The 27580-nt window shown below is 33.7% G+C and overlaps 2 protein-coding genes across 5 annotated transcripts; both read left to right on the top strand.

Annotated features, from left to right (window-relative positions):
* Window positions 1–873: 873 nt before the first annotated feature.
* LOC128990610 (succinate dehydrogenase assembly factor 4, mitochondrial-like) lies at window positions 874–3146 on the top strand. Its single transcript, XM_054413079.1, has 2 exons — window positions 874–1171; window positions 2912–3146. Exons 1-2 carry the CDS (start codon window positions 988–990, stop codon window positions 3079–3081), a joined length of 354 nt encoding a protein of 117 aa, XP_054269054.1. The 5' UTR covers window positions 874–987; the 3' UTR covers window positions 3082–3146.
* Window positions 3147–8920: 5774 nt separating this feature from the next.
* Window positions 8921–27580, top strand: LOC128990356 (prolyl 4-hydroxylase subunit alpha-1-like). Of its 4 annotated transcripts, XM_054412698.1 has the most exons (11): window positions 8921–8960; window positions 9299–9481; window positions 11348–11484; window positions 12220–12369; window positions 13190–13348; window positions 16153–16304; window positions 16791–17024; window positions 17468–17689; window positions 19814–19870; window positions 21233–21398; window positions 27019–27580. In XM_054412698.1, the coding sequence occupies exons 2-11, from the start codon at window positions 9330–9332 to the stop codon at window positions 27114–27116; spliced, it is 1527 nt and encodes a 508-aa protein (XP_054268673.1). In that variant the 5' UTR covers window positions 8921–8960; window positions 9299–9329; the 3' UTR covers window positions 27117–27580. The 4 variants fall into 4 exon arrangements, with proteins under 4 accessions (XP_054268673.1, XP_054268675.1, XP_054268674.1 ...); XM_054412700.1 differs by lacking the exon at window positions 8921–8960 and having other exon boundaries at window positions 9319–9431; XM_054412699.1 differs by lacking the exons at window positions 8921–8960; window positions 9299–9481 and adding an exon at window positions 9836–9869.

Here is a 27580-nt window from a genome sequence, read left to right as displayed (position 1 = left end):
TACGAATGAGGCATTTAGTTCAAAATTCCTCCGTGAACAGCGCTGTAGTAGAGAGCACTTTGGCAATGAAGGTTTATCGCAAAAATAGTTCTGTTCATAAAATAAAATTATAAATGTCTCAAATTCAATTTTATAATTTTCAAATTATAAAATTAAACTATCATAACCTAACCGAACTAACCAAACTTGCTGATAAAGAAATAATATAACAAAAGTTTAGTAATCGGAAAATAATTCTGTTTATTAAATAAAACTAGAATTTGCTCAATTAAAATTTTATAATGACTTAATAATAAAATTAAACTGTAATAACCGAACCAAACCAACCAAACTTGCTGATAATAAAAAAATCTTGGACAAAAAGCTAATGCTACCAGCAGGATTCGAACCCGGGACCTACAGTATATCAGCCCGGTACGCTAACCATTAGACCACCGAGGCCGACGGCTTCCGACCGTTTTGTTACGGTAATGGCGTTCCCACAGCTAATAAGAAGCCCACAGCTGTCATCGTAGCCTCTTCTATACCTCCCCTGAGTAAATACCCTCTCGCTTCTCGTTCTCGCTCTGTCTTTTGTCTTTCCTCTTGTCTTGTCTAATGGTCGGTGGAAGGTCTACTCTAATCTAATCCTAATGTCTGCTTCGGTTCCGGTCCAGTCCACCACTCCTTCTACCTAGTCTAGTCTAGTCTGTCTAGTCCTTCCTAGTCGAAGCATATTGGAACGATTGTAACAGACGTGCGTGCGTGGTAGCGGCGCACATCTGACGTGCGAATAGCCACTGCCTTTGATCTGCTTTGATACTTTTTTTGTTGTTTTGTTCTTTGTTGTTATTGTTGACTTGCTAAACTTAACTTGACGTCTTGACTTGACATAAGTATAAGTTGAGTTCTCTCTGAGCTGAGTGTTTCTGCAAGATTCCTGCTAGGATTATACTCACCCGGTAACTTAGTTAATTTTATATTTTTAAATTTTATTAACAAAAATAAATGAATTGTGTTAGTATGCTAAATATTTCCCAAAGGTTAAGTTGTTTGTACAAACGGAATACAATAAACACCTTGAAGAAATTTTCCTCTACTTCAAGCACAAAACCTGAGTCTGGCAATGAAGGTTCATCTTGTGAAAAAACAGAACAAATCTCCAAAAAGCTCCGTGCCAAGACACCTATAGGTAGGCCTAAGCTGCTAGGATATAATAAATTATGATGTAACTTGCTCACTTTGATAATACTAGTAACTTAAGCCTACACTGTTAGATCACAGGGTTGATCCGTTAAGAAGGCTATTAACTTATTTCATCAATCTTCAACTTAAAATAACCTACGGACATTGGTGTCCATGTCATATCAATTTATCAAGGCCCAAATTAGGCCTACTGTTTTTTTAACACGTTCAGTGCTGACTACGTCATTTACGCTTCTCTCGGCCTACATCAATTGATGTAGTTGCGCAATACCAATACCCATTACATTAGTTCAGTATGAGCTCAGCCATTGCCGGGGAACGTTAAAACTGTTGCTAGCCTGTAGCTTAGAATGTGAGCTATATTGGTGTAGGTTGGTAATAAAATTTCTCGTAAAATCCCGTCTGACAATGCTTTTGTCCCGGTTTCGGGGATTTTCTCTCTTCAAGCCATATTACAAGGCCACTGACTACTGATCCAGGCAGTGCTGCTACCTTTGGGTGTTTTAGGGAACTACGTCCAATCTCGGGGTAACATAATACAATCACCGCTGCTCTTTTGTTATTCGTCAGATTAATATTAAAAATTAATGTTACATGTGCCAATTGCGTTTGCTGTTATGGGCCTCGCCGCCATTGGCGAGCGCCTGTTGGAATGCCTGCCGCACTGAACGTGTTAAGTAACTTAACCTACTGTAGGTACTCAGGCCTAGCCATGCTTGGGCTGAACCAAGGCCTACTGTAGGTATTTGTCACACAATAGGCTTATTTTGTGGTCGGGTCATTCCACGCCAAATCATCCAGCCAAAAGTAAGACTTGTCACCCAAGGTTTTCTGATTTCAAAAAAAATTTTGCATAGATAATATAGTATAGGCTACATATAGATAAGAAGAAATCCAAAATTTTATCTCATTCTGACCAAGGGCTTCAGAGATACGGCCATTTTAAGTTTCTCACAAATTCAGTTTCCGAGGCTTATTTTTGCGCTAAACTGAAATGCATATATTCTCGTCTTTCTATGTAAAAAGGACAATTTTGAAGATATGGGCTTCAAATTTTACTTATATATCCAAAACTCAATGCAGAATCATATTACACTTAAGTGAAATGATAACTATTTCCTATTATCACCCAAAAAAGATTCCTAAATACCGTACCTACAAATAATTAGATTTTTCCGAAATCGGAACATTGAGTTACAAAAGGTTTCATAACAAAAATCTCTCTCCAGATAAACCTATAAAACTATATATATCACTGGAAAGAGGATAAAATTATCTTTCAAATGGTATAATAAATAACATGAGTGGGGTTTTGAGTATTAACATTGTTATCACACGTGCTGCAATGGAAACTGGGCATCCTCAAGAGTAATATTTATCTAAGGCATGCACGATTAGACATAAAAACATTTCCTGGGGTAGCCAACTTGGCTGTTGCAAGATAGATTTTCAGGACAAAATATTTACCAGCCTACTGTACACACTTTTTAGAGTATTTTTCATGTAGGCCTAAGTTTATTAAATAACCTAAGTGCAGCCATCAAATGTTTATTTGCTAGTTATTAAACTCTGTTTTTTTTTTAATTTCTATGGAACAAATCAATTGTTTATGAGATCTGAGATCAGTATTTAATAGTTAGGCTTACATATAAATTAAATCCATCTTCTTACAGAAATAACAAAATTAGCCTAAAGATAAATTTAATTAATTATTTTCCTTCCTTAGGTAAACTTGATGAGTTGGATGTGGGAAAGCACCCTTTTCAAGAGAAAGAACCTTTACCTGAGTGGCCAGACAACACCAACCCCCACACTGGAGAAATAGGAGGTCCTCGTGGTCCAGAACCGACTCGCTATGGTGACTGGGAGAGGAAGGGGAGAGTCACCGACTTCTAAACGTAGATCATGTACCGGTACCAGATATGTATAGCCTATAAATAAAGTTCTCGTTGTATATAAAATGATCAGTTTTCTTTAAAACCTGTTAAAATTATAAATGTCGATAATCTCTGCTTTTAACGAACTTATATTTCATATCCATTATAGAGAGATATTTTAGTCAGGCCTAGTTGGATTTTTGAAATTTCATATTAATTTTTAAATCAGCCTGGACAGATACGAGACTGACAAACAGGACAAAAAGAAAGAGTGTTTAGCATTTGACTCATTCTAGAGAGAGAAAATGTACACTAACTTTTAAACTTTTGATTAGATTTAGTTGATAAAGTAGTATTTCAAATAGCTGTGTTGCTTGAAATGTAAGTCTTTTTCTTTTAGTCTAAAATACTATATATGATTAAGTTTACAGCTTTAGCTACTAGGCTAATTAATTGTTATGTTTATGTTAATAATATAGTAGGTTTTATAATAGTCACATTTATAGAATTCCGTTTCAAGAGAAAAAGCTATTCCTATATTTATTATTTCAAAACCAGAACCAATGCACTTTTAAATTAACTTGTAGTTTGCAGGTTAATTCAATTCAATTCAATTCAAATATCTTTATTTGTTTTTATGTACATTGTACAATAAATAGTGTCAAAATAATTACAATAAAAATAGTGTCAAAATAATTACAATAAAAATAGTGTCAAAATAGTTGAACAGGATAAAAAACAGCAAAACATGAGGAATGGTTATAAAAACAACAAATAGGCTACATTTTACAAATCTAGTAAGTTAATTTATCATAGCGACTGAGGGAGGTGAAAAAATCGTCAAAAGAATAAATTGCTAAATTTATTAAAAACTCTTTCAATATTTTTTTAAATTTGTTTGGATCTGTTTCTTTTTTAATATTTTTTGGAATAAATTTAAAAAATCTATTACCTGCATAGGATGGTTTCTTTTCAAAAAATTTAGTCCTATGTGGTTGTAAATTTTCTTTCTTATTTCTTAAATTATAAGAATGGGATTTTTCTTTTGGTTCCGAATATATTTCTTGTTTTTTTGCAATTATTATTGATTCATATATATACTGCCCGTAAACAGTTAAGATTTTTAGGTCCTTAAAATGCTCTTTAGCTGACTCATCACGCTGCAGCTTAAGCATGATTCTAACCGCTCTTTTTTGCTCCTTTAAAATGCTATCTAGATTACATATTTTTGTTGAGCCGTAGAGTGCTATGCCAAACGTGATATGTGAATGCACATGTGCAAAATATATATTTTTTAAAGTTTTTAAATCACAGTAAAAAGACATACTTGATAAAGCATGAATTCCGGAATTAATTTTACTTAAAATTTTGTGGACATGTTTATCCCAATTCAAGTGCTGATCTAGTGTTAAACCCAAAAAATTTGTACTAATTTCTTCATCAATGTTTTGTAAGTTATAGCTGATTGTTGTTGGCTCCTTCTGTCTATTTTGTTTTGTCTTAAAATTTATAAATTTAGTTTTTTGTAAATTCATCATCAAATTGTGGTTATTAAGAAAATTTCCAATACTTTCCAATTCTACATAAGCGAACATTTCTGTTTGCTCTATTGAGTTGGATGATATAACCAAATTCGAGTCATCAGCATACAGACATAGTGTTGAATTTTTATTATATATTAAAGAATCTTTCATTCCACATAGATAGCACAAAAAAAGCAAGGGCCCTAATATTGAGCCTTGTGGCACTCCGAAAACTATTGGCTTATAAGTTGAGCATGATTTAATAATTCTATTGTAATTTGTCAAGTGAGTTATTTCTACGTATTGAAATCTTTCAGTGAGATATGACGTAAACCAATTAAGAGTTCGTTTTGCTACTCCTAGTCTTTGAAGTTTTTCAAGTAAAGTAGAATGCCTAACACTGTCGAATGCCATAGATAGGTCCATAAAAATACCAGTTGTACATTTTCCCTTGTCAACCGACTCAATTACAGTTTCAATAAAAGATACAGCAGCACTCACAACCGATCTTCCATTCCGAAATCCATGCTGGTTATCATCTAAAAGATTAAATTGTTCTAAAAATTTGGAAAATTGAATGTATACTGCTTTTTCATATATCTTAGAGATAGCAGGGAGCACAGATATTGGTCGATAGTTAGATACATTTGTCAAGTTATTTTTCTTATGTAAAGGTATTATTTTAGCTTGTTTTAATTTCCTTGGAAAAATTCCAGACACAAAAGAGGAATTTATTAAGTGGCATAGAATTTTACTAATGTTCCCTTTTACAGCCTTAATTACTGTTATAGGGATTTCATCATACCCACTAGAGTATTTATTTTTCAAAGAATTTATGATTTTTTCCACCTCCCTATCATCAATTGGATTAAGTTCAAATTTTGGCTTTATACACATACTAGTTGTATCACAAAAATTATCATTAAAATTTACATTAACAGGACTGTTCTTACTACTTAAATCTCTAACAGTGTTGGCAAAATGGTGATTAAATATTTCAGCGATTTTGTTTGGATCTGAAACAATTCCAGAATCATCTTTTAAAGTTATGTTATTGAAAGTCTTCCTCTTGTTTTCCCCAACTTCAGAGTTTATAATATTCCAAACTGTTTTTTGAATATTAGTAGCTTTAGAAATTTTTTCGTTGAAATATTTATTTTTAGCTTGCCGAAGCTCACATTTATATTTTTTCTTTTCCTGATCCAAAAGCAATTTTAAATTTTTGTTTGTTTTTCTACGGTATTCTTTTGATAAATTTATGATGTACCTACGTTTATCTTCCAATTCTGAAGTTACCCAATTCCTTTTTTTTTTCTTTTTTGTGATTAACAATTTAGGGAAAGCTAGATTAAAATAATAGTTTAGTATGCTGTAAAATGCATTGTATTTTGATTCAACATTAGCATCATAAACATCAGTCCATGTTTCCTTTGAAAGTAGGTTTGAGAAAAGAGTTATATTTTCAGGAGAAAATTTGCGCATTTCTTGTTTGATGGATTGATTGGTGTTTTTTATAGAGTGGTTGAAATTAAGTTTTAATAATTGCCCATCATGATCAGACAGAAATGTTATCAGACCTTCTACCTTTATACTGGAGGTTTTTATATTTTTTACTAAAAAGTTATCAATACATGTTTTTGAACTTTCCGTTACTCTGGTTGGGAAATCAACGAGGTACCTCATATTATGTCTTTTAAGTGTTTCTTTTAATAATCTATGTTTACTGTCATTTTTCAAAACATCAATATTTAAATCACCAGCAACAATTAATTTATCACATTTATTGCTGAAGTAATCAAGTAAAACGTCTAATCTATCTGTAAAAATAGCTGCATCAGAATTAGGTGATCTGTAAAGACCTATGATGATAAATTTTTGTTTATTAACCTTCCAAGTGCAAGCACAAAATTCAAACTGCATTTCTTCTAGCAATAAATTAGATAAAGAATCTGGCACAGTCACCTTCCGCAACTCAAACCCCTCTTTTGCTAGAATAATGACCCCGCCCTTAGACTTTTTCCCCCTTGAAAAATGAGATTTTGTATTATAATAATCAATATTTAATCTTTTAATTTCCTCGTCTTTCATATCATGTTCTGATAAAATTACTATGTGAGGTTCTATTTCATTTAAAGTTGCCTGAAGGGAGTTAATTCTTGAGGCTAGATGCTGTATATTCTGGTGGAAAATTATAGTTACATTTTGCTTGGCTATTATTTTATTGGAGGAGACTTTTGGACCCGTGAGTTTAAAGTTGATTTAGGTGACTGAGTGAAACTTAAACTATTAACTGCGCTGAGAGTTTAAGCTATAACTATAACTCTTTGCTAAAACTGCCGTTAATATTTATATAACATAATTAAATGATAATAATGTGGTAGACTTCATTTACCTTTTTAAACACTAAGTTTTTATTAGTGAGACAAGTTTATTATTTTAGCTGAGATATTAAACAGTCTCCATTTATAGTCATTTGTCAATTTACATTGCTATGATAACGTCAAAGAACAAAAGAAATACAGTAATATGCAGTATAAAAAGAAAGAGTAGGCTACTTGTCAGGTTAATAGGTATAACAGAATAAAACATCACAAATAACAATTAGCAAAAAATCAATATAAACGATGAAAATAAATAATAAATTATAAATCCATATAGGCCTATAAATCAAAAAGTATGTGTGAACATTTGAGAAAACTACAAGTCACGCCCCCATAAACCCTATACTTAAAATGTTAGTCATGACGAGAAACATTGCGCAAAACTAATCCATTATTTCATAAATTGCCCTTTAACGCCGTAATTCCTTTCTAAAGGGAACTTTCCATATACCTAATGTTAAAAATACCCCAGCTGTACTTATTTGTTTGTTATTCTTTCAATTTATTACCTTATCAAAATCAGTGATTATTTGTTTGTATTAAGTTACTGTATTCTGTTTTGTTTATTTCATCTTAACTTAACCAATCAATAGTTTTATTAATACTTATTAAGTCAAATGGGGCGAAGCCCTTGGGTAACAGCTAGTTACAATCACCAAAGCATCACTGGATCAAAGCTCATAAATATTAAGTTAAAATTTATATGCTAAAAATTCATCAAGAGAATAAAACACTTAATTTATAAACCAGCTTGACAGTTTTGATTTAAATGGTTGGATTTCAAGGTTTCTGATCTCTGGTGCAATTTATTGAAACACTTGATTTGTAGGTACCGGTATTTGTTTTCCTGCCTATTTATATTTTGTATTTCTGACTATTGTTTTCCGCAATCTAGAAGAGGGTGGGACGATATCTTGTGCTCTTCTAGTGTTATAATTATGAACTTTGTAGAAACTTACATAATCACTCTGGTTTTCCTTTACATAAACAAGATTTTGAAATATGAAAATGCAAGGGACAGTCATTATATTGTAATCAATAAAAATTTGCTTACATCTTGATAAGGTTAATTGTAAATTAGCCAAAATCCTTACTGCTTTTCTTTGCCAAGCAAAAACATGGATAGCACCTCTACTATTTCCCCAGAGCATTGTGGCATACAGCAAATGGGAATGAAAATCACTAAAATAAGTATTTAACAACATATTACTTGTTGATGAACTGGTTGATGAGGCATGGACACATAAGATTGAACATCAGTGTCAACGACATGAACATCAAACAATGCCTCCATCTGAGTCTCCCATACGCCTCTACAAGCTAAATCAGCTTTTAGTGCAGGTTCATTTAGATGCCTGCCTTCTGCCTTGTTCCATCATGTTACGATGGTTCGTTTATCTTTATGTTCGTTTATCTTACCTACTTCATTGCGACGTTTCAGAGCATGTATTGAAATCATTTCCGCATCCTTCACATTTTAATAGGTTTACTGGTGTTTTCCCGTAACGTAGAGCAAGGGCATCCCTTAATTCTTTTGGGGAAATGTCCAGGTAAAGTTTCTTCATAGGCACCCATGATAGCCAGCATCTGTTCTGTTAAATATTTCAACAAAAGAATACGTAACTGGACACTCAGCAAATCACAATGATCTACAGACATTTTGCATTGTACATTCAAACACTTAAAAAAAATGTGTTACTAAAAAAAAAAAACTTCTCCTACACACCTGACAAAGTGGCCTTCCTTGCACTGATTATAGCACAGAAAGTTGCTGATTGTTTCATTTACTTATTTTTGCCACACTTTTTTTACTATTGCTGCACTCTTTTTTTGTCGCAGTCCAGTATTCCAACCAAACAACACAAAACAGCGAGCTTTTTTTTTTTTTTTTTTTTGGCAACACTTAAAGATGTTACGACACGATCAGTTGGTGCAGCGTTTGTTTCCCATTTCGTTAAGGGTTTGGATTTAACCTAACCTGAAAATAGTGTACAGTATGTTGTACAGTGTTTAAAAACTAATGGTAACTGTAGATAAAATATAACGTGTAACACGAGTGCAAACTGCCTTTGCTGCACTCGAGAAACTTTCCTCACTCGCCTACGGCTCGTGCGTAAACATTTCTCTCATGTGCAGCAAAGTGCCACTTTGCCTACTAGTTACACAAATATATATGTAAACTGGATGTTCAAATCTAATTTAACTTTTCCACTAGTTCAAACAATCCCCAATATCAGGTCATTGTGTTTTTGATTACTGGTACTGGAGGTTCCATTGTACTTTGCAACGTCTTTGTGAATGCTTACAGCTTTATCATTCTGTTATACTTCAGGGGGCCCCAGGAGGTAGTAGGCTTATCCCTGATGTTAACACTTAGTGCTACAGCCAGTCAACAGTATCAGTACTACACGTCCAATGATGCCTTGGAGGACTTGTACGAGATGGAACTAGCTCTCCTTACTAAGGTGGGAGAGTATATTCAGGAACAACAAAACATCCTTACTCTCCTTATTGGGTAATCTTATCTTTTGTTCTTAGTGATTTTACAAAATTGTAGAATATCTTGTTAAAAACATATGATTTTGATAAGCTGAGTCCATTATTATATGTTGACGTGTATTTCTTCCTAAAGACTTATTCCTCCTATTGGTAACTTACTTCTTGGTAACATCACCTCCAAGAGAGTAAGACATGTTTGCTGTCATTTTTATTTTTTGTTAAAACCCCTAGAATTTTTAAAAGTAGAGCTGAGAACTGTGGATAAGGAGACTGCAGTCAAGTTAGTGTGGGCCATATTGCATTACCATTAGTTTATTTTACATGGATCAAAGAACAAGAGATTTTTATGGAAGTGGTTAAAATAACTATTTGCTCGGAGTAAAGGTGATGATCACGTCCATAGGGTAGGTATCATATTTTAACGAATGAGGAAGAAAATGAATCAACAAGAACACTTACTGTGTTTCCTTTTTACATAAAGCCTATACTATATGATGATTAACTCTGTAGCTGTATAATACAACTTAATAATTAGAGGATTCTGTATATTTTGACCCTTTATCTAAATCTTTGATCTGTAAAGAGTGTTTTATTTTGTACAAGAGATACCCACATAATTCTGGATATCCATTCCCTTTTCATTATTTAACTCATCCCGGACGGTTGAGTCTTATGGCCTAGGCTATACCGGTAATGGGTGAAATTTTGTAAAATAAGAATAAGTGGCAAATTTGAACAAAAGCTATGTTGTAAAACAAGTTTAGCTTGAAAAGGGTGGTACCGGTATGCCATGTTCAAGGTCACAGAGCACTTTAAGTATTTTATTTATTTATTTTTTAATGAGAAATAGCAACTTATTATTGGAAATCCAAATGCAAGTTATGCAAAAAATTGGAATTTAATAAAATCATCCTTATCATGTCTCAACTTTGGAGGTTAGGTTTGAAAAGATCATGGCCATGCATCTAAGTTCTCCACTATGTCTTTGTAAATACTAAAATACTCATGTATATTCTGAGTTTGTATTAGTAAAAATTATATTCAACCGACAATATCTCAAGTAAGAGATGAAAAACAAAAAGTTTAGCTTAGCCTAGGACTGATGATAACGCTCCGGCGTAGAAACCTAGGTCTCCACAATAAATCAATTGGATCGTAAGGTAAGCCTTAGCCGATTACACGATGGATTTTACACAGTCAAACTGATGAAATGACTTATTATGAGCTAAAGCAACTGTTGTGACCCAGCAACTATGTCAGTAACGAAAAATAAGGTACAAAATAGAGTTTTAGACACTAGAGAAATCTGTGACTGGCTCACACAACTACATTCTTTTTTAGTAAAAAATTTGGTGACAGCTGATACAATACAATACAATACAATATTGTATTGTATCAGCTGTCACATAGATGGGATGTCTTCTTCTGTATCCAATAGTCAATGCTTTAATAACACTTAAAGTAGTGCTATAATGGCGCAAACCATTTACCCATCTCCAAAATTGGCGGACATATCTTATCCACTGGGGCTTCATCTAAAAACATACACAGTGGTGTAGTGGGGCGGGAATGTTCCCACTCTGCTTTTTCTAAAGAAGCAATATATCGGTAAGCAACCCTTATTTTTTGCGACAATCCTGAGTGTTCTCGCTTTAGAAAATGTACTAACACCACTGATTATGCAGATATCCGTTGGCCATCCAGGAAGCCCATGGTATAATCTGGACTAGGATTCCCCACTAGGCCAGATAAACGAGAGTTGGCTGTATTTGTTCTTATAACATGTAGAGAGCTACTTTAAAGTTAACTTTTATATTTAACTACAACTTTATTTATAATTGAAAGATAAGTTAATCCTAAATCGTTCCTTTCTCCATTTCAGCCGGTATGATCAAGCCGTGTACACACTGTCTAACATAGTCAGTCGGGACATGTATGTGTCCAACCCCATCAATGCATTCTCCTTGGTACGCAGACTCACGCAGGACTGGCCTCGTACATTGAGCCTCATCAATAATGGTACGTTTGCTAATCTTGAATACGATTTTAAGTTGTAAAATGGGGTAGAATAAGGCAGTAGCTAGTCAGGTTTGCCCTATTTTACAACTAAAAATCGTAAATACTTAAGCTATTTCTTATTCAATCTTTTTGATCTTGGTATCGTTTGATAGGGAATTAAAAGTGCTAAATAAAAGTGTGCTTGGCATTTTTTCATAAAATTAACCGTTTTTGAGTAATTTAAGTTTAAAAAATTAAAATGGCCGCCATTTTAAAATTTTAAGTTGAATCAAGATGATTTAACACAAAATTAAACAAAAAGGTTTGTGAAGCTACCAATACCTATATCGAAGTCTGGGAGGCCTTTGTGTGGTCCAGGGCTGTCCGAAGCAGGTCCAGGAGCGGCATCAACGTGGTGGATGGTAGCTGTCCATAGTGAACAGTAAAGGATGAGAGTTGTATGATTGATGTTTTAGCCTTATTCTTAAGTGGTGCCTTAACCAGAATATTTTATAATTCAAAGTCCACTGATCAAGGACTAGTTTTTTAACTATTTATTCAAAAGGGGGTAACTTTCTAAGGATTGAGTCAGCTGCATATGATTTTAAAAGGTACATTTGACTGAGAAAATGTATTTATATACTTGTAGCTTCATTTTATTTTTTTTTCTTACACTTAAAACTACTGGCAAGTCATACTGTAATGACACATACATGTGTGAATTGTAGGTTTTTATACTTCAGAAACATGTTGCAGAATTATTGAAAGACTTTAGCCTACCCAAAGAAGAAGACTTTGCAGGTGCAGTGAGAGCATTAACCAGACTGCAAGATGTGTATGATATCAGTGCTGAAACTCTGGCCCAAGGACACCTGCCTGGCACCCACAGAACTGCCCTGCTAACTGGTAAATTGCAATTGTGTCTGTACACCATTTGAGTCCAAACGCTGGTCTTATTACTGTGGGTTTGTTCTTTGTTACCATGGAAACCAATCAATATTTACTTTCAAAACTCTCACCTCAGAACTTTGAAAGCCTGCGGGGCAGAGTCCTAGGTCAATATCGAAGTGGAAATAGTTCTATATGTATCCTCGGAGCTGTAGCTTTATTTTTGTCCATTTTTAGCCCAGTCGGTTCAGTAGTTTTTTAGTTTATCTCATATAGACAGACAGACACCACTTCTTCTTAATAATAGTATAGATAGATAGATAGATTGATAAAGACCTTTTGCTATAGCAATTATTGATGAGCATTTATTGAATGAACAATGATGAATTGCATCTGGGTCTACAATCTCGCTTTGAATCAAGCCAACCACTCTTAGATTTGAATGCAAAGACTATAAACACTTAATGGCTCTTTTAGAAGTGAGAGCAGTCTATTTTCTACATACAGCAATTACAGATATTGTTTCCTTGTCTGGGATTGTTCCCTTTGGTACCACACACACTCTCTTCCAGGCAGTTGTTTATCTCCTCGCAGAAGTCACAGATTACCTTGTTGGGGTTAGGTGGATATTGAAATAAGTCCCTGCTCCGGGCCCATTTTAATGTTTTATGCCGATATAAGTAGCTGCGAAGACCTTAATTATTGTAAAAAAATGTCAAGGCTTAAGCTTTTTGATCTCATCCAGATGTTGGTCATTAGCATTTATTAAGGGTATGCACTTGCTCATTGCTAATAAGAGTGATAACCTTGTTACTGACTAAGATGTTTTTGTCCATAGCTGCAGACTGTGTATCTGTCGCTCAGTTCTACAGAGCCAGGATGGACTACACTCTAGCTACCGATTGGTTACTAGAGGCACTAGACAAGGTCTATGATGACAAGACTTGTTCACCAGCAGTTGTGTTGGAAAACATCTTCATCACAACTTGTTTTGAAGGTTCATATCCTATATATCAAAATGTGAAGGGTTTTTTTTGCAAAAATATTATAAATAAACCATTTGACAGATTTTCATGACTCATTTTGGCATGATTGTGAAAGACAGTACATCTATATTATTAAAAGAATTCGTTGGATTTTTGTGTGCAGGAAATCGACCCATAAATATTTATTTTTATGGGCAAATTGGGCATCAATGTAACCCTCCCAGTGTTACTTGACGAAAATTCGACAAGCAGCACACTTTGTGTAGTGTTACTTGTCGATTTTTCGACACGCAGACATCGTTTACGGCGAAGGCTCTATGACTGACTGAATCGGATTGAACTGGATCGAGTTAGGTATCGTTCTTTCCGTAATATTCTAAGCTTTCTCCAGAGGTCTGTCTCTAAGCGCTATTCATTTTAGTTCCAAAAATATTGTAGCAGACAGCTGACGTGCGTGTATTTGTAAACAGCTAGGTTCCCCCGGACCGATGACTGATGTGTTTTATTACGTTTATCATTGTTTTAGTATTAAAAATCAAAAGTAGTGATATACGTGGTGCATTATAAGAAGATTTAAGTGGTTTTGAAGTGCTGGTTGATGATCCTGAAGAAGTAGGTAGTGATATTGATGTAAATTATCAGCCAGATTCCTAGCTATGGTTAGGCTATGCATTCTTAGCTAAACGCTATGTACTGAAATCAGTTTTTTGCCCATAACTTATTTATTTGCAAATATACTTCCTTATATTATTATATATTTGTAATCCTCATAAAATTTAGAACAAAGTGGCTATTTTCAAATATTTATAGGCCTATAATTTATACAATTTCATTGAGCGCGAACTTATTTTTTTTTTTTGAAAATTTTCGAAATTATATTTTTTTTACCAAAAATTTTTTTTTTTTTTAAATGTTCCTTATGTTTTATATATAATATTGAAGCCCATGATTTTCCAAAGAAAATGGTATATAGAACATTAGAATTAACATTGTTTTAAGCTTCTCAGATCCGTTTTAATAAAACCTTGCAAATGCGCCAAAAATAGGTGGACATTAAGGCCTAAACTATGGACACTTGGAGGGTTAAAGCTCTTATCCTCTAGATGTGCCTTTTGCGGGTCTCGATGATATCCCATGAAAGACCTTTGACCTATAGGCTTAAAATTACATAGATTGTGCTGAATTCTGTTGTCAATCATATGAACTTTTTCAAGTTTACATTTGTTTACATCAAAACAGATGGCCATGATACAATTTTGTTTACATCCATACGGAAATGGGGTTATCTGTAGTTGGTGATGTTTCAGTGAATTCAAGTAAAATGTTATTTGTATAAAATGTAAAGAAGAAAATGACTTACGTTAGGAATCATGTTAAGGAATCACACGAACATGATTGCTTAGGGAAATAAAGATTTACAAATAAATCAACCCAATGATTAAAATGAACTAGGCCTAGAGGTAGTCCAGTGGTTGAAAACACGACCAAAAATATGTAGGCCTACAGTTGGATTTTTTTAGCTAGAATTGGTTGAGATGTTGGAATATCTTTGAGGATGAACCTTTTTGGCTGTAGTGAGTGTGATCATGTGTTAAATGTTCACATGTCAATTTTTGAGGTTAAATCCAATCAAACAAACTGGCTTGTTGTCAATTAGGAACAATGTTGTATTACTTACGAAAGACTGTTTATAGAGATCAAATAAATTAATTTAGTATATTATGTCATTGTCTGATTTATTAGAAAACATTCAGTATTTAGGCTACTGCATTTTATGAACCAAACTCGAATCATGCCTTTCATTCCTTGGTCTATCGTATAACGTTTTCCTGTTTGGTACTTGGTAAACTTACCAGATTGCATAAGTGAATTATTAGCGATACAATTTAGCTGTTAATTTTAATTTAAATGGGTCAAAACTCAAAACGTTAGTCTATAAAGGTTTATCTTGTCATCTCGAGAGTATATAATTCTGAACCCTAACTTGAAACTTAAAGGTGGGTCTATTTTCAAACGAAACGTATATCATCATTATGCCCCAACAGTTTATCATGTGTATCCCAGTCACAGCAACTACATTATTATATTAAAATAATGATCGACATTAATTTTTGCATGAAGATTCAAAATTTTAATATTCGCTTACATTAAATAAATTATTTTCAAAGCAACCATTACTTAATTTGAAGACAATAATTAAATAACAATTTATTAATTAGTTGATATGGAATTAGGAATCATGTCTCTATTTCACAGTAAATATTCTCTTATGACCAAGTGATTTTATAAGTAGAGTAAGTATATTTAACTATTGTCAATTAAAATAATATATTATGCCAGTTTGTTTGTTTTGATTTAACCTCAAAATTTGACACCATGAACACAATGATCACACTAAAACGGTTCATCTTCAAAGATATTCCACCACAGCTTAATCGTTTCTAGCTAAAAAAAATCCAATTGCACTGTACAGACTTCTCTACTTTTCACTCCGCACTGTAAATAAAACATATGATTGGAATTTTGTACATTTGTTTTGATTTTCTGTTTATATTTCGTTGTTATTTCGTCACCAGAATGGCAACCCATAAAGCCCATGTTAATATTTTTTTAAATTTCAAATTCATTTTTTGTGCTTATTTTTGAGCCAATTTTAATTTTTAATGGTATTCTGCACATCTACAGGAAAATGTCTTTCTAACAGTATGAGTAGATTTTCCCTGCGATGCACATGAGCTGAGAAAAAAGGTTTAAAAAAAACATGCTTGGCTATTAATATATAGAAGATAATTTACAAATAATTTGGTTAAAACAGGTGACCACGAACTATCTTCATTCTACCTCAACAAGCTGCTAGATCAATATCCCTCTCACCTTCCTCCCACCAGTCACTTGAAGGACTACAACCTGGCTCTCTCAGGGAAGTGTGGTGAGATTACAGAAGCGAGAAAGAAGATCAAAGTAAAAGTATGATGGTTTGTGATATTTGTGTGTAAGGCCACTACCTCTGAAATTTTGTTAAAAGAATAATATTTAATGTATTCAATATTCATTCAAACATCTTTATTCATTTAAATATATATGGTACGATGAACAGTGTGACTAACATAAGGAATGAATACAATAAATAACATAAAGGGTAAAAACAAAAAAAAAAACAGAACATGAAAAAATCATAACATTGACATTTCTTTTCTAAATTACTTAAATTATTTGAGGGAGGTGTAGAACTACTCAATGGAATAGATTTCTAGGTTCAATAGATAGGCCTACTCTTTTAATAATTTGCCAAACGTTGTAAGATTTGTTTATTTTGCCATTATATGTTTCAGTGATTGAAACTCTTTTTAAATTGATCGACACATTTACCTAAAAATTGTGAAGCATGAAACATTTCTAAGATGTCAAATATAATTTTCCAGTATTTTAGAGTTCATTGCTTGGTTTTTCCAGAGCATACCGGAGATGCCAGAGGAGGGGATAGATGAGTACAACTCCATGTGTAGAGCACACGTGAGTTCTCCAGCTTCTCATCTGAGATGTCACCTGGTTCACTACCACCGCCCACACCTGCGTCTACAGCCATTCAAACTGGAGGAACTGCACCTAGACCCTCCAGTAGTCATGTTTCATCAGGTCATCTCAAATGAAGAGATCAAATACCTCCAGCACACGGCTTATCCTCTGGTAAATACTGTCATGTACCACCCTAGCAGGTCTGACAATTGTTTCACCATCATTAGTACGTAACTGTTTGTGTAAATGGTTTGTTACCGAACAGCTTTAAAATGGCAAAAATGTCGTTTTTTTCTAACAAAGTTTCACAAAACATCACACTTGCCATTTAAATGTTTGTGAAATCACACTGGTATTTGATTTCATTTTTATGCTCGCTTCGGATGTAAATAGCTGTGTAAAAGATGATACAAACTGCTTACTGTCAACTGTAATTGATAATTTATTGGCTCCACATACATGTTTGAGACAATTCCATCGGCGGGTGGATGTAGCAGTAGCACACTAAACTATTATATAGTTATAGTTACAGTTATATAGTTAGTGTAGTTATGTCTATTTACTGTTTAACTTATGATTGATTATTCTGCATGAAATGATTGTCTGTTCAGTAGATGAAGCCAGCCAAGGTGCGGATGTCTGATGGTAATCACAGTGTTGCCAACTACCGCACCAGTCACATCGCATGGATAGACGATTCAGACCCTATCAGCGCCAGGCTATCTAGAAGAGTGGCAACACTGACCAACCTGCACGTGTCGTCTGCAGAGATGAACCAAGTGAACAACTACGGACTGGCAGGCGAGTACGCAACCCATCTGGACGCTGTTGAAGGGGTTGGTATTTCTTGTCTTTAATGCATACCAGGCGGGCGCGTATCTACTGTATTCAATTATAAACAATAACAATATTGACAAGGATAATATTGACATAAATAAAAAATGTCCATGTATGGGGTACAAGTTGATGCCCAAACATGAATTGGGTTGTGGACGGAAGGAAAAGTTGAGGTAACCCAGTGTTCAACCAGGAAAGATCAGTGAAGAATATTTTGAAAGAATACAAATTTGATGCAAACCTATGAAAAATAAAGATATAATGAGACAATTTCCACTTTTCTTTGCCACTCTCTCATTATAATGCATTCTTTAGAATTCCTCTTAATCATTGATAGTTTTACCATAGATAAACATACTCCCTTAGTAGTTTTCCCATCCTTATGGAACAGCTGAAGCTAATTTTACTGTTAGTCCTGTCCGTGTACTGTAGAGTCGTGTTTTGTTTACAATTCGTTTCTTGCTATTTGAGTAATCTAAAACCTCGTTTAACCAAATCAAACTATCTAATTATAAACAATAACTTGTCCACTAGCTATATAACCAAACAGTGAGGCACAAATCATGAGAAACTAACCCTAAAATAATAGAAACAAATTGTAAACAAAACACGACTCTACAGTACACCGGACAGAGCTAACAATAAAATTGGCTTCAGCTGTTCCAAAAGGATAGGGAATCTACCAAGGGAGTATGTTTTTATCTAAGGTTTTACTAATTTTCTTTAAAATTAAATCCAATCAGATGTAAATTGTTAAGTTTAAATTTCAATGTAAAATACATCTTATTTATTTATTTATCTATATCTACAAAAGAGGAAGCATGTATGTATCGACAGATTGTAATGAAACTTACTTTCAGGCAATATTAAGCATTATTCAGGATGGTTTGTGTGAAGTTTGGTTCAGATCCGTCAAAAGGGCTCCGCCCTAGAAGGTTTTAAGGGGTTCAATGTCAGACTTTTGTAACTAAAATGTCTACAAATAAATATATGCCTAATTTAAAAGCAGATCTTTACTTTCACCAACTGTTTTGTAGGTTTGAATCATCACAACATTCTGTATTAGTCGATTTGAAATAGTGCCACACTGTTTCCACAGAATGCAGCACAGAAAACTATTTTACTTTTGGATAAGTCCAAATACATTAAACCCCAATCGCAGCATACATGTGTACTCAACAACGCTTAAATTCTCCAATATTAAATATGTACCTATATGTGAACTTAAAAAGTAAAAACCTTTTTCAAAGAATTATAAACAATAAAAGGGATGGCAATGCCTCATAAATTTTATCTTTTGTTCCATACCTACACAATCTAACATAAATTATTAAGTGAATAATAATCGTGCGTGCTATCTCAGATATTAAAATGCCTCCCATTTTTTTCATTAACCCACCAGATTATTGTCATTAAAAGAAGGAACTCTAATAATACTAATGCCAAACTTAAATTCACCCAAGCTGTGCAACGGAACCAGACTGACGATAAAAAAAGACACCAAACTTGATCGAAGCAACAATTATCAGTGGTAAGTTTCAAGGAGAAATATTCTTAATCCGAAGAATACCGATGATTTCATGCGAATTACCCTTGAAATTAAAGCGACTACAATTTCGTTTGTGTCTTGCTTTTGCAATCATTATTATAAGGCATAAGTGCAATCCCTGACCATCGCTGGTTTAAATTTAGAAAATGCATGCTTATCACACAGACTGCTGTATGTTGTGTGCTCACGTGGTGGTAGGTACGCCTAAAAAGTAAAAACTTATATATTTATACAGTTAATGAAAAAGCAAAAACATTGTTTATCCACTGGCAATTAAGTAAAATAAATATTCTATTTTTGTTTTGGTATACATTTTTAGTATCTATCGTAAAGAACAAATTACAATTAGAAATAATAGTTGTTAGCTCAGCAACGCGCGCCAGGTAACTGCTAGTTTTATATACTTGACTCTCTCGTGATGTTAAAAACGATGTTAAGAAAGTGAAGAAATGATGTTAAGAAAGTGGTAAAGAATCCAAACTTCTAAAGATAAACAATTGCAATAAACAATTATTTTTCTAACTTGAAAACCACAATATGCTTTTTTCTTGTAATAATTTAATCAATATTTTAGGTAAACTTAACTCAAGGAGATCCTGATGGCAACAGACTCGCTACTTTCATGATTTATGTAAGTACTGCTTACAAATATTACATTTACAATAGAAAATTAGTAGTAACTGACCCTGTTTTGGGATAGCAATGGTTAAGAAAATTATAATTTGTTTTAGAGTCCCCTCTGATAGCCTGGAGTATCAGGCTACATACAATCGCCCACCTCCTCTAAAAGGTTGAGTCCCAAAAAACCCCTTGATCTCCAAAAAGTACTCTAAAGATTACCTATGTATGACTGCCATTAAAAAATACCAAAATATTTCCGAAAAATAATGTACCATTCATTTGAATGTTAACATGTCAACCATCACTCTGGAAAACGGCTGTTACTTAAACAACATTTGTTGTTAATTGAATTTAGTTGTGATTTCTCTTCTGACACCATGTGACTAGTCTGGCTGAATTTTTATTTCAGGATTAGTGTTGCCTACAGTATTATTTTGAGGCTTCTGATTGGCTGAGGGAACATCTTTACCGCAACGATACGGATGATGTCAACGGCCTCGGTGGTGCAGTGGATAGAGTGTTGGGCTTATGATCCGAAGGTCCCGGGTTCGAATCCCACCCGTAGCACTATTTTTTTATTGGATTTTTTTCATTATCAACAAGTTTGGTTGGTTTGGTTAGGTTATGACGGTTTAATTTTAAAATTAAAACATTATGAAATTGAATTTGACCCATTTATAGTTTTATTTTATGAACAGAAATATTTTTTTCGGTTAAACCTTCATTTGACTTTTCATTGTTAGCAAGTCTGGTTAGTTTGGTTAGGTTATGATAGTTAAATTTTATAATAAAAAAATTATAAAATAGGATTTGAGGCATTTATAATTTTATTTTATGAACAGAACTATTTTTTCGATTAATAAACCTTCATTAGATTTTTTCATTGTCAGCACGTTTGGTTGGTTTGGTTAGGTTATGACGGTTTAATTTCATAATAAAAAAATATAAAATTGAATTTGAGGCATTTATAATTTTATTCTATGATCAAAAATAATTTCTCAATTACTAAACCTTCGTTATAGTCAATCAGAAGCCTCTAAATGACACTGTTGGCAAAATTAATCCTGAAAAACAAATTGTGCAGACTGAGTAGATATCTAAAACCAGCTACCTTGCAGGTGTATCACTAAACTTGTATCCCATGTATACCCATTATTTAGCAAATATCAACATGACGTAAAAATAAAGTAAATAAAAACATAAAAGTGATGTCCTGAAAAAATGTTTGACGTCAAATTGAGTGAACTTCTTTCATTAGGTTGACATCAAATTGACATAATTTTGACACAATTTGATGACAATATGATGTAAAAGATATCATTGATATTGATTTTTTTACCAGTTTTACATACTTCCTTGCTATGTGGGATAGATGAGCGATGTCATTTGGGGAGGTCACACAGTGTTCCTAGACCTTGACCTGTCTGTGAGGCCAGTCAAGGGCTCAGCACTGTTCTGGTATAATCTGCATCAGGATGGCTCTGTAGACTATAGGATGAGACATGCCAGTTGTCCTGTAATTGTGGGGAATAAGTGGGGTGAGTTGTACAAATATTTATGTAGGGTTTCTTATTAATTGAGGAAATTCTAAACCTAAGGATAAAATATTATGAAGGTTCTCTGTAAATTTAGGCCTCTATTTAGCTCCGATACAGTCAAGTTTAATTTCTGAGGTGTTGCTTTCCGGATTACTTAACAACCACTAATCTAGAGGTAAATAATTTAATTTAATTTATATAACTTTAATTGATTTTTATGTAATTTTAATAACTTAATTTCTGGGGTAAATACCTTGTCAATATAATCCATGGTAGTCTTAATAGCTACCGGTTTTGACACACGTACGGTGTCATTGTCAAGCCTAGATGTGGTTGTCTCTCCTAGGAGGTTGCCAGAAAGTCTTTAAAACTCATAAAGAAGAACGAGACGAATAAATAATGAACATGGACACATACAAACATTTCTACAAACGCATAATACTGTATGCCCACTCGGTAGCGACAGGCATTAGAGATAAGATCGCTGACAACAACACCTTGGTCTGCAAAGCCGATAAAGGCAACTCAATAATAATTCTTCCGAAATTTGACTACATAAGGAAAGTACATGCTTTTTTTTGAAACTATTGACAATGGAAAATTGAGTAGCGATCCAAAAAGTTATTACAGTAACAAAAAATATTCCAAAGAAATAAACAAACAAATTAATTCTAGTACAACGCTCCTATCAAAATCTGAGATCTTCGCTCTTAAGGTATTTAACCCTCCGAGTGTTATGTGTCGTAAAAGCGACTCATAACACATCCGCTGTAGTGTTATGTGTCGCTTTTGCGACTCACAAACACTGTTTACGGCGACGGCTCTGGGACTGACTGAATCGGATTGAACTGGATCGAGTTAGGTATCGTTTTTTTCAGCAGATTCAAAGCTTTCTCCTGACGTCTGTTTCTATATGCTTTTCATTTTAGTTCCGAAAATATTGTAGCAGACAGCTGACGTGCGTATTTGTAAACAGCTTGGTTAACCTCGCACCGATGACTGATGTGTTTTATAACGTTTATCATTGTTTTAGTGTTAAAAATCAAAAGTAGTGATATACGTGGTGCATTATAAGAAGATTTAAGTGATTTTGAAGGGCTAGTTGATGATCCTGAAGAAGTAGGTAGTGATATTGATGTAAATTATCAGCCAGATTCCTAGCTATGGTTAGGCTATGCATTCTTAGCTAAACGCTATGTACCGAAATCTGTTTTTTGCCTATAACTTATTTATTTCCAAACCTACTTCCTTATGTTATTATTTTTTTGGAATCCTCATAAAATTCTGAACAAAGTGGCTATTTTAAAATATTTGTAGACCTATAAATTATAACAATTTATTGACTGCAAACATAATTCTTTTTAATTTATTTTATAATTTTTGAGAAATGTTAACCCCACAAAAATTGTTGAACATTTTTTTTGTAATGTTTTATATGTTACATTGAAGCCCATAATTTTCCAAACAAAATGATATATAAAACAGTATACTTTACATTGTTTTTAAGTTTCTAAGATACATTTTAATAAAACCCTGCGATTGCGCAATAAATGGGCGAACATTAAGACTAAAACTAGAGACACTTGGAGGGTTGAGCTCCTATTTTCAGAGGCCTGCCTAAAATCCATAAACCTGACAATCCCATCAGACCATTGGTAAATTTTATTCCATCAGCTTCCTATAATATTGCAAAAAAGCTAGACAACATAATAAGGAGAGAAATTAAAATAGAAAATAGTTCTAGTTTAAAAAACAGTATTGACTTAAAAAATTAGCAACATAAATAATGTAAGACTGGAAGATAAATACATCCTAGCATCACTTGACGTAGTAAATTTGTATACTAATGTGTCAATAAATGAAACAATTGCTATTGCATTGAAAAACTCCTCATTAAGTAAGGTATTAAGGTAAGGAGTAGTTGACGAGCTAATAAAACTCACTAAAATAGTTCTAAGACAAAATTACTTTCAATTAATTGGAAGACAAAATATTTTTACAAAAACTAAAACAAAAAAACTAGCTATGGGATTACTCTTTTATAGTATTTTTGCAGAAATATACTTGAACAACTTGGAGAACAAATATCTGTAGTCTTATAGTAACTGTCTGAAAGACAAGATAATATTTTATCATCGTTAAGTGAACAACACCATTGTCCTTTTTAATGGACTAAAAGACAGTTGGGAATGTAATGCACTGTCCTAAACAATATACACAGGAATATTAAGTTTACACTTGAGATCAAAAACATTTTCTGGACCTAAATATTTTAAAATTCTCTGATGAAAACAAACTAAAATTCAAAATTTACTCAAAACCTACTACCACTAACCAGACAATACATAATACCTCACACCATCCTCAAAATTAGAAATTAGTCGCTTACCACAGTTATGTCAATAGATTATTATTAATTCTATTGTGAAGAAGATTACTAGGAGGAGGTAAACACACTAAAATACATTGTGGAGTCCAATAGGTACAATAGCAATATCATAGATAAACTCATTAAGAAACACAAAGATAAAATATCCACACTAGCGAGAGAGCAAACAAACTCAAATCTCTTATATTAATACGTGAGGGCTGTTTTTTGCGAACAAAACTCCTCCTTTATTTCTGGACCGATTTTAATGTTTGAGGTGTCAAATAATTTGTCTCAATTCGTAGTTTTGCATAAAGGTTTTAGAATTTTAAAACTCTTACCCTTAAGGGCACGAGACGCTCTCAAAGGCTGCATTTTCCCCCATAAGAATTACATTGAAAACAAATTTAAAAACAAAAATACCCCCGCCGCAGCAAACTTGCAGACTTAGCGAATTTCCATTTGCCTGATTGGATTTACACTAAAATGTCTCCTTAAAAATATCACATTTGTTCCCTATTTAAACAGAATTAGTTTAACGAGTACTTAGGTTTGCTGCAACAGGGAGGGTAAAAAAGCTTTTTTAAATGTAAAATGTTAAAAGGTAGGCTACTGTAGTTTAGTAAGAAATTAATGTATTTTCCAAATTTTATCAAAATATGTTCATAAACAAGCAAACTACAGTTGACTTATTCTCCATAAGAATAACATGGGAATTTTAAAATTACAATTTTTTTTTTAATTTTATCCGTAACAATAAGGCGCATAATAACGCTTCAATATACTAAATTATTTGTTTTTTTAAGCTCTACAAAATGGTTTAGAAAGAAACTGTGAAATTTTGTGTTTTTAGGGTCAAAAATGGGAAAAACCTATTTTTACCCCATAAAACCCCCCATAAACCCCCGTTCCCATAGTCCGATCATGCTGGTTCGCGAACTCATTCAAGTTTATCCCGCCTTACACCTTCAAACCAAATTTTATCAAAATCGGACAAAAATTACTCAAGTTATCGTGCGGATGGACACACACACATATATATATATATATATACTAGCTGACCCGGCGAACTTCGTATCGCCAAGATGATCTCGTTCGCATCGCTCAATCACGTCCTGGTTGAAGTTCGTTCGCTACGCTCACTCACCTTTGGGTTGGAGCTCGTTCGCTACGCTAACTCGCCTCAAGGTTAGCTCGTTCGCTACGCTCACTCGCCTCCAGGTTGAAGTTCGTTCGCTACGCTCACTCACCTTTTGGTTGCAAATTAGCTGTTGTCATAAATGTAAAAGAAATAATAGTGCTGCACCCTGTTGGTAATCCTTGTAACTTTAATGCTATTGAACATCATAGAACAGAACCAACTTGTTTAATTGAAACAGCTGTTAAGATTCATTAATTCCATTTCTCATAAGGTTAACATGGGAAACTCCAGAGCCACTGGGGCGGAGCCCTTTTAAGAATTTCGAAACGGGAAATAGTTTACGTCCGATTCGCATACCTACAGAATTTACACACCAAATTTCATTACGATCGGTGAAGTCGTTCCGGAGGAGTTTGCAGACAAACACTGTGACACGAGAATTTTATATATTAGATATACTAGCTGACCCGGCGAACTTCGTATCCCCTAAGTTATAGGTTTCCCCTAAGACAGACCGATGGAAAGAAAGTACCGTTACGTTTAATTTTCAAGATGATCTCGTTCGCATCGCTCAATCACGTCCTGGTTGAAGTTTGTTCGCTACGCTCACTCACCTTTGGGTTGGAGCTCTTTCGCTACGCTCACTCACCTTTAGGTTGGAGCTCGTTCGCTGCGCTCACTTGCCTTCAGGTTAGCTCGTTCACTACGCTCACTCGCCTCCAGGTTGAAGTTCGTTCGCTACGCTCACTCACCTTTTGGTTGGAAATTAGCTGTTGTCATAAATGTAAAAGAAATAATAGTGCTGCACCCTGTTGGTAATCCTTGTAACTTTAATGCTATTGAACATCATAGAACAGAACCAACTTGTTTAATTGAAACAGCTGTTAAGATTCATTAATTCCATTTCTCATAAGGTTAACATGGGAAACTCCAGAGCCACTGGGGCGGAGCCCTTTTAAGAATTTCGAAACGGGAAATAGTTTACGTCCGATTCGCATACCTACAGAATTTACACACCAAATTTCATAACGATCGGTGAAGTCGTTCCGGAGGAGTTTGCAGACAAACACTGTGACACGAGAATTTTATATATTAGATATATATCTATATATAGATATATACAAATTTGAACGAATGGTGTTTTTGGCCTCTGGGGACATCAAAATGAAAAAGTAAATCGGTCCCGGGCCTAGGTCTTACCATGAGACCTACGGTAATAGCTACTTCCCTATAGGGAAATTCGCAAATATTCAATGCGGGTACATTACATATTTTCGGTCGAGTTTTCAACCACTGGACGACCACTAGTTTTTATAAAAAGAGAGGTTGTTTCCTAAATACAATTGAAGAATAAAGAGTATGAGATTTTAAAGGCTGGCAAGAAATCCCCCAACATGTTCCCAATGAAAAAAAACTTTATTTATAAAGCTGCCTCAAAAATCAAAATCAGAATACAATGGAACTGATAACAATGCGAGGGGTAGGAGGGGAGGAGAAGGACAGGCAATGGCAGGAGGCTCTTACATCCAAGGGAGCTTCTTCAGAAGGATGTAGTATATATAATATCATTCAAATTACTTGTTTTGTGTGCTGCCAACCGTGTTTGTAACTCTTTTATTGAATAAGTTAGATGTGCATTTTTTCCTTATTCATTATGTTTCCATCATAAATAATACTGAAATAATTGTTTTGACCCCAGTTAATTTATCAACGTTGAAGATTGCTTCTTACAAACAGTTATGACATTTTATGTTTCCATTTTACCCTAAAAAGGTAACATCTTTTGAAGCTGCAAACTGCATCTTTTTGTGCCCTACGGTTGTTAGGCTGTTAATTATTCATCCTTACCTAACAATAATTGTTTAATCCACAAGTAATCTTAAAGTTGCCAACAAAACTAAAATTGGTGTAAGTTAATAGTTTTGTCTTCACTTGTCAACATTTTTTAATGTTCTAAAAGCATCCTTTATGTTCTTAGTGATAAATTCCTTTTAGAAATAAAGTTATGTCTGCCTTAAGCTAGATAATGAAGTATAAGGAGATTACCAATCTTATTATTGTTTAATTGGTCTTTTTCCGCAATTCCAACAACTTAACTGTTTATGTTTCAGTTCTCAACAAGTGGTTGCATGAGAAAGGTCAGGACCTCAATGATTACCCTCCTTGTAAGCTCCGCAGGGAAGACAGCTGGAGCAACTTTTATCTCTAATTTGGATAATCTATTGTGGCTACTCATCTTACCAGAAACCCTGAACAAATTTTTAAACAGTTAAAATATTAATACAAACCATATAGCATATCTATTAGGAATTTGTAAACCCAAACAAAAATAGGACACCAAATCCTCTTACCTCAATAGAATACAGTTCCTTATATATTTTCTTAGTGTATTTACCAGGTTTTTGTTCTCATTAAAACATTAGATAGGTATTTAATGAACATCAGTTTTAAGAAAAGTAAGATTGTAAGTTGTGTTTATGATATTGGTGCAAACAACTATAGGTCTAATCTAAATTTGTTTAGTGTCAGAGGCAATTTTATATTTTTTTTACTATTGGCAGGAACAAAAATACATTATCCTTTATTTTATTTACATTTAAACAGAAAGAAAACAAGAAATATTTTCTAATTATGTTTTTCTATGCTTCTCTTTCTTAGTACCACTATAGTTCA

The sequence above is a fragment of the Macrosteles quadrilineatus genome, unplaced genomic scaffold (genome assembly GCF_028750875.1).
Source record: "Macrosteles quadrilineatus isolate MER2022 unplaced genomic scaffold, UCM_ALF_1.0 Scaffold_3__2_contigs__length_128488019, whole genome shotgun sequence".
NCBI lineage: Eukaryota > Metazoa > Arthropoda > Insecta > Hemiptera > Cicadellidae > Macrosteles > Macrosteles quadrilineatus.
The sequence above is the reverse complement of the archived record's forward strand: the minus strand, read 5'-3'. Positions and strand labels throughout refer to the sequence as shown.

What these genes read in the sequence shown, in the direction of transcription:
- LOC128990610 (XM_054413079.1), top strand. Translation starts at nt 988, where the DNA reads ATGAATTGTGTTAGTATGCTAAATATTTCCCAAAGGTTAAGTTGTTTG. An exon ending in CCGTGCCAAGACACCTATAG is followed by an intron (nt 1,172 to 2,911) that starts GTAGGCCTAAGC and finishes TTCCTTCCTTAG; the next exon opens with GTAAACTTGATGAGTTGGAT.
- LOC128990356 (XM_054412698.1), top strand. Translation starts at nt 9,330, where the DNA reads ATGTTAACACTTAGTGCTACAGCCAGTCAACAGTATCAGTACTACACG. An exon ending in CAGAACTGCCCTGCTAACTG is followed by an intron (nt 12,370 to 13,189) that starts GTAAATTGCAAT and finishes TTTTGTCCATAG; the next exon opens with CTGCAGACTGTGTATCTGTC. An exon ending in ATCTGGACGCTGTTGAAGGG is followed by an intron (nt 17,690 to 19,813) that starts GTTGGTATTTCT and finishes TCAATATTTTAG; the next exon opens with GTAAACTTAACTCAAGGAGA.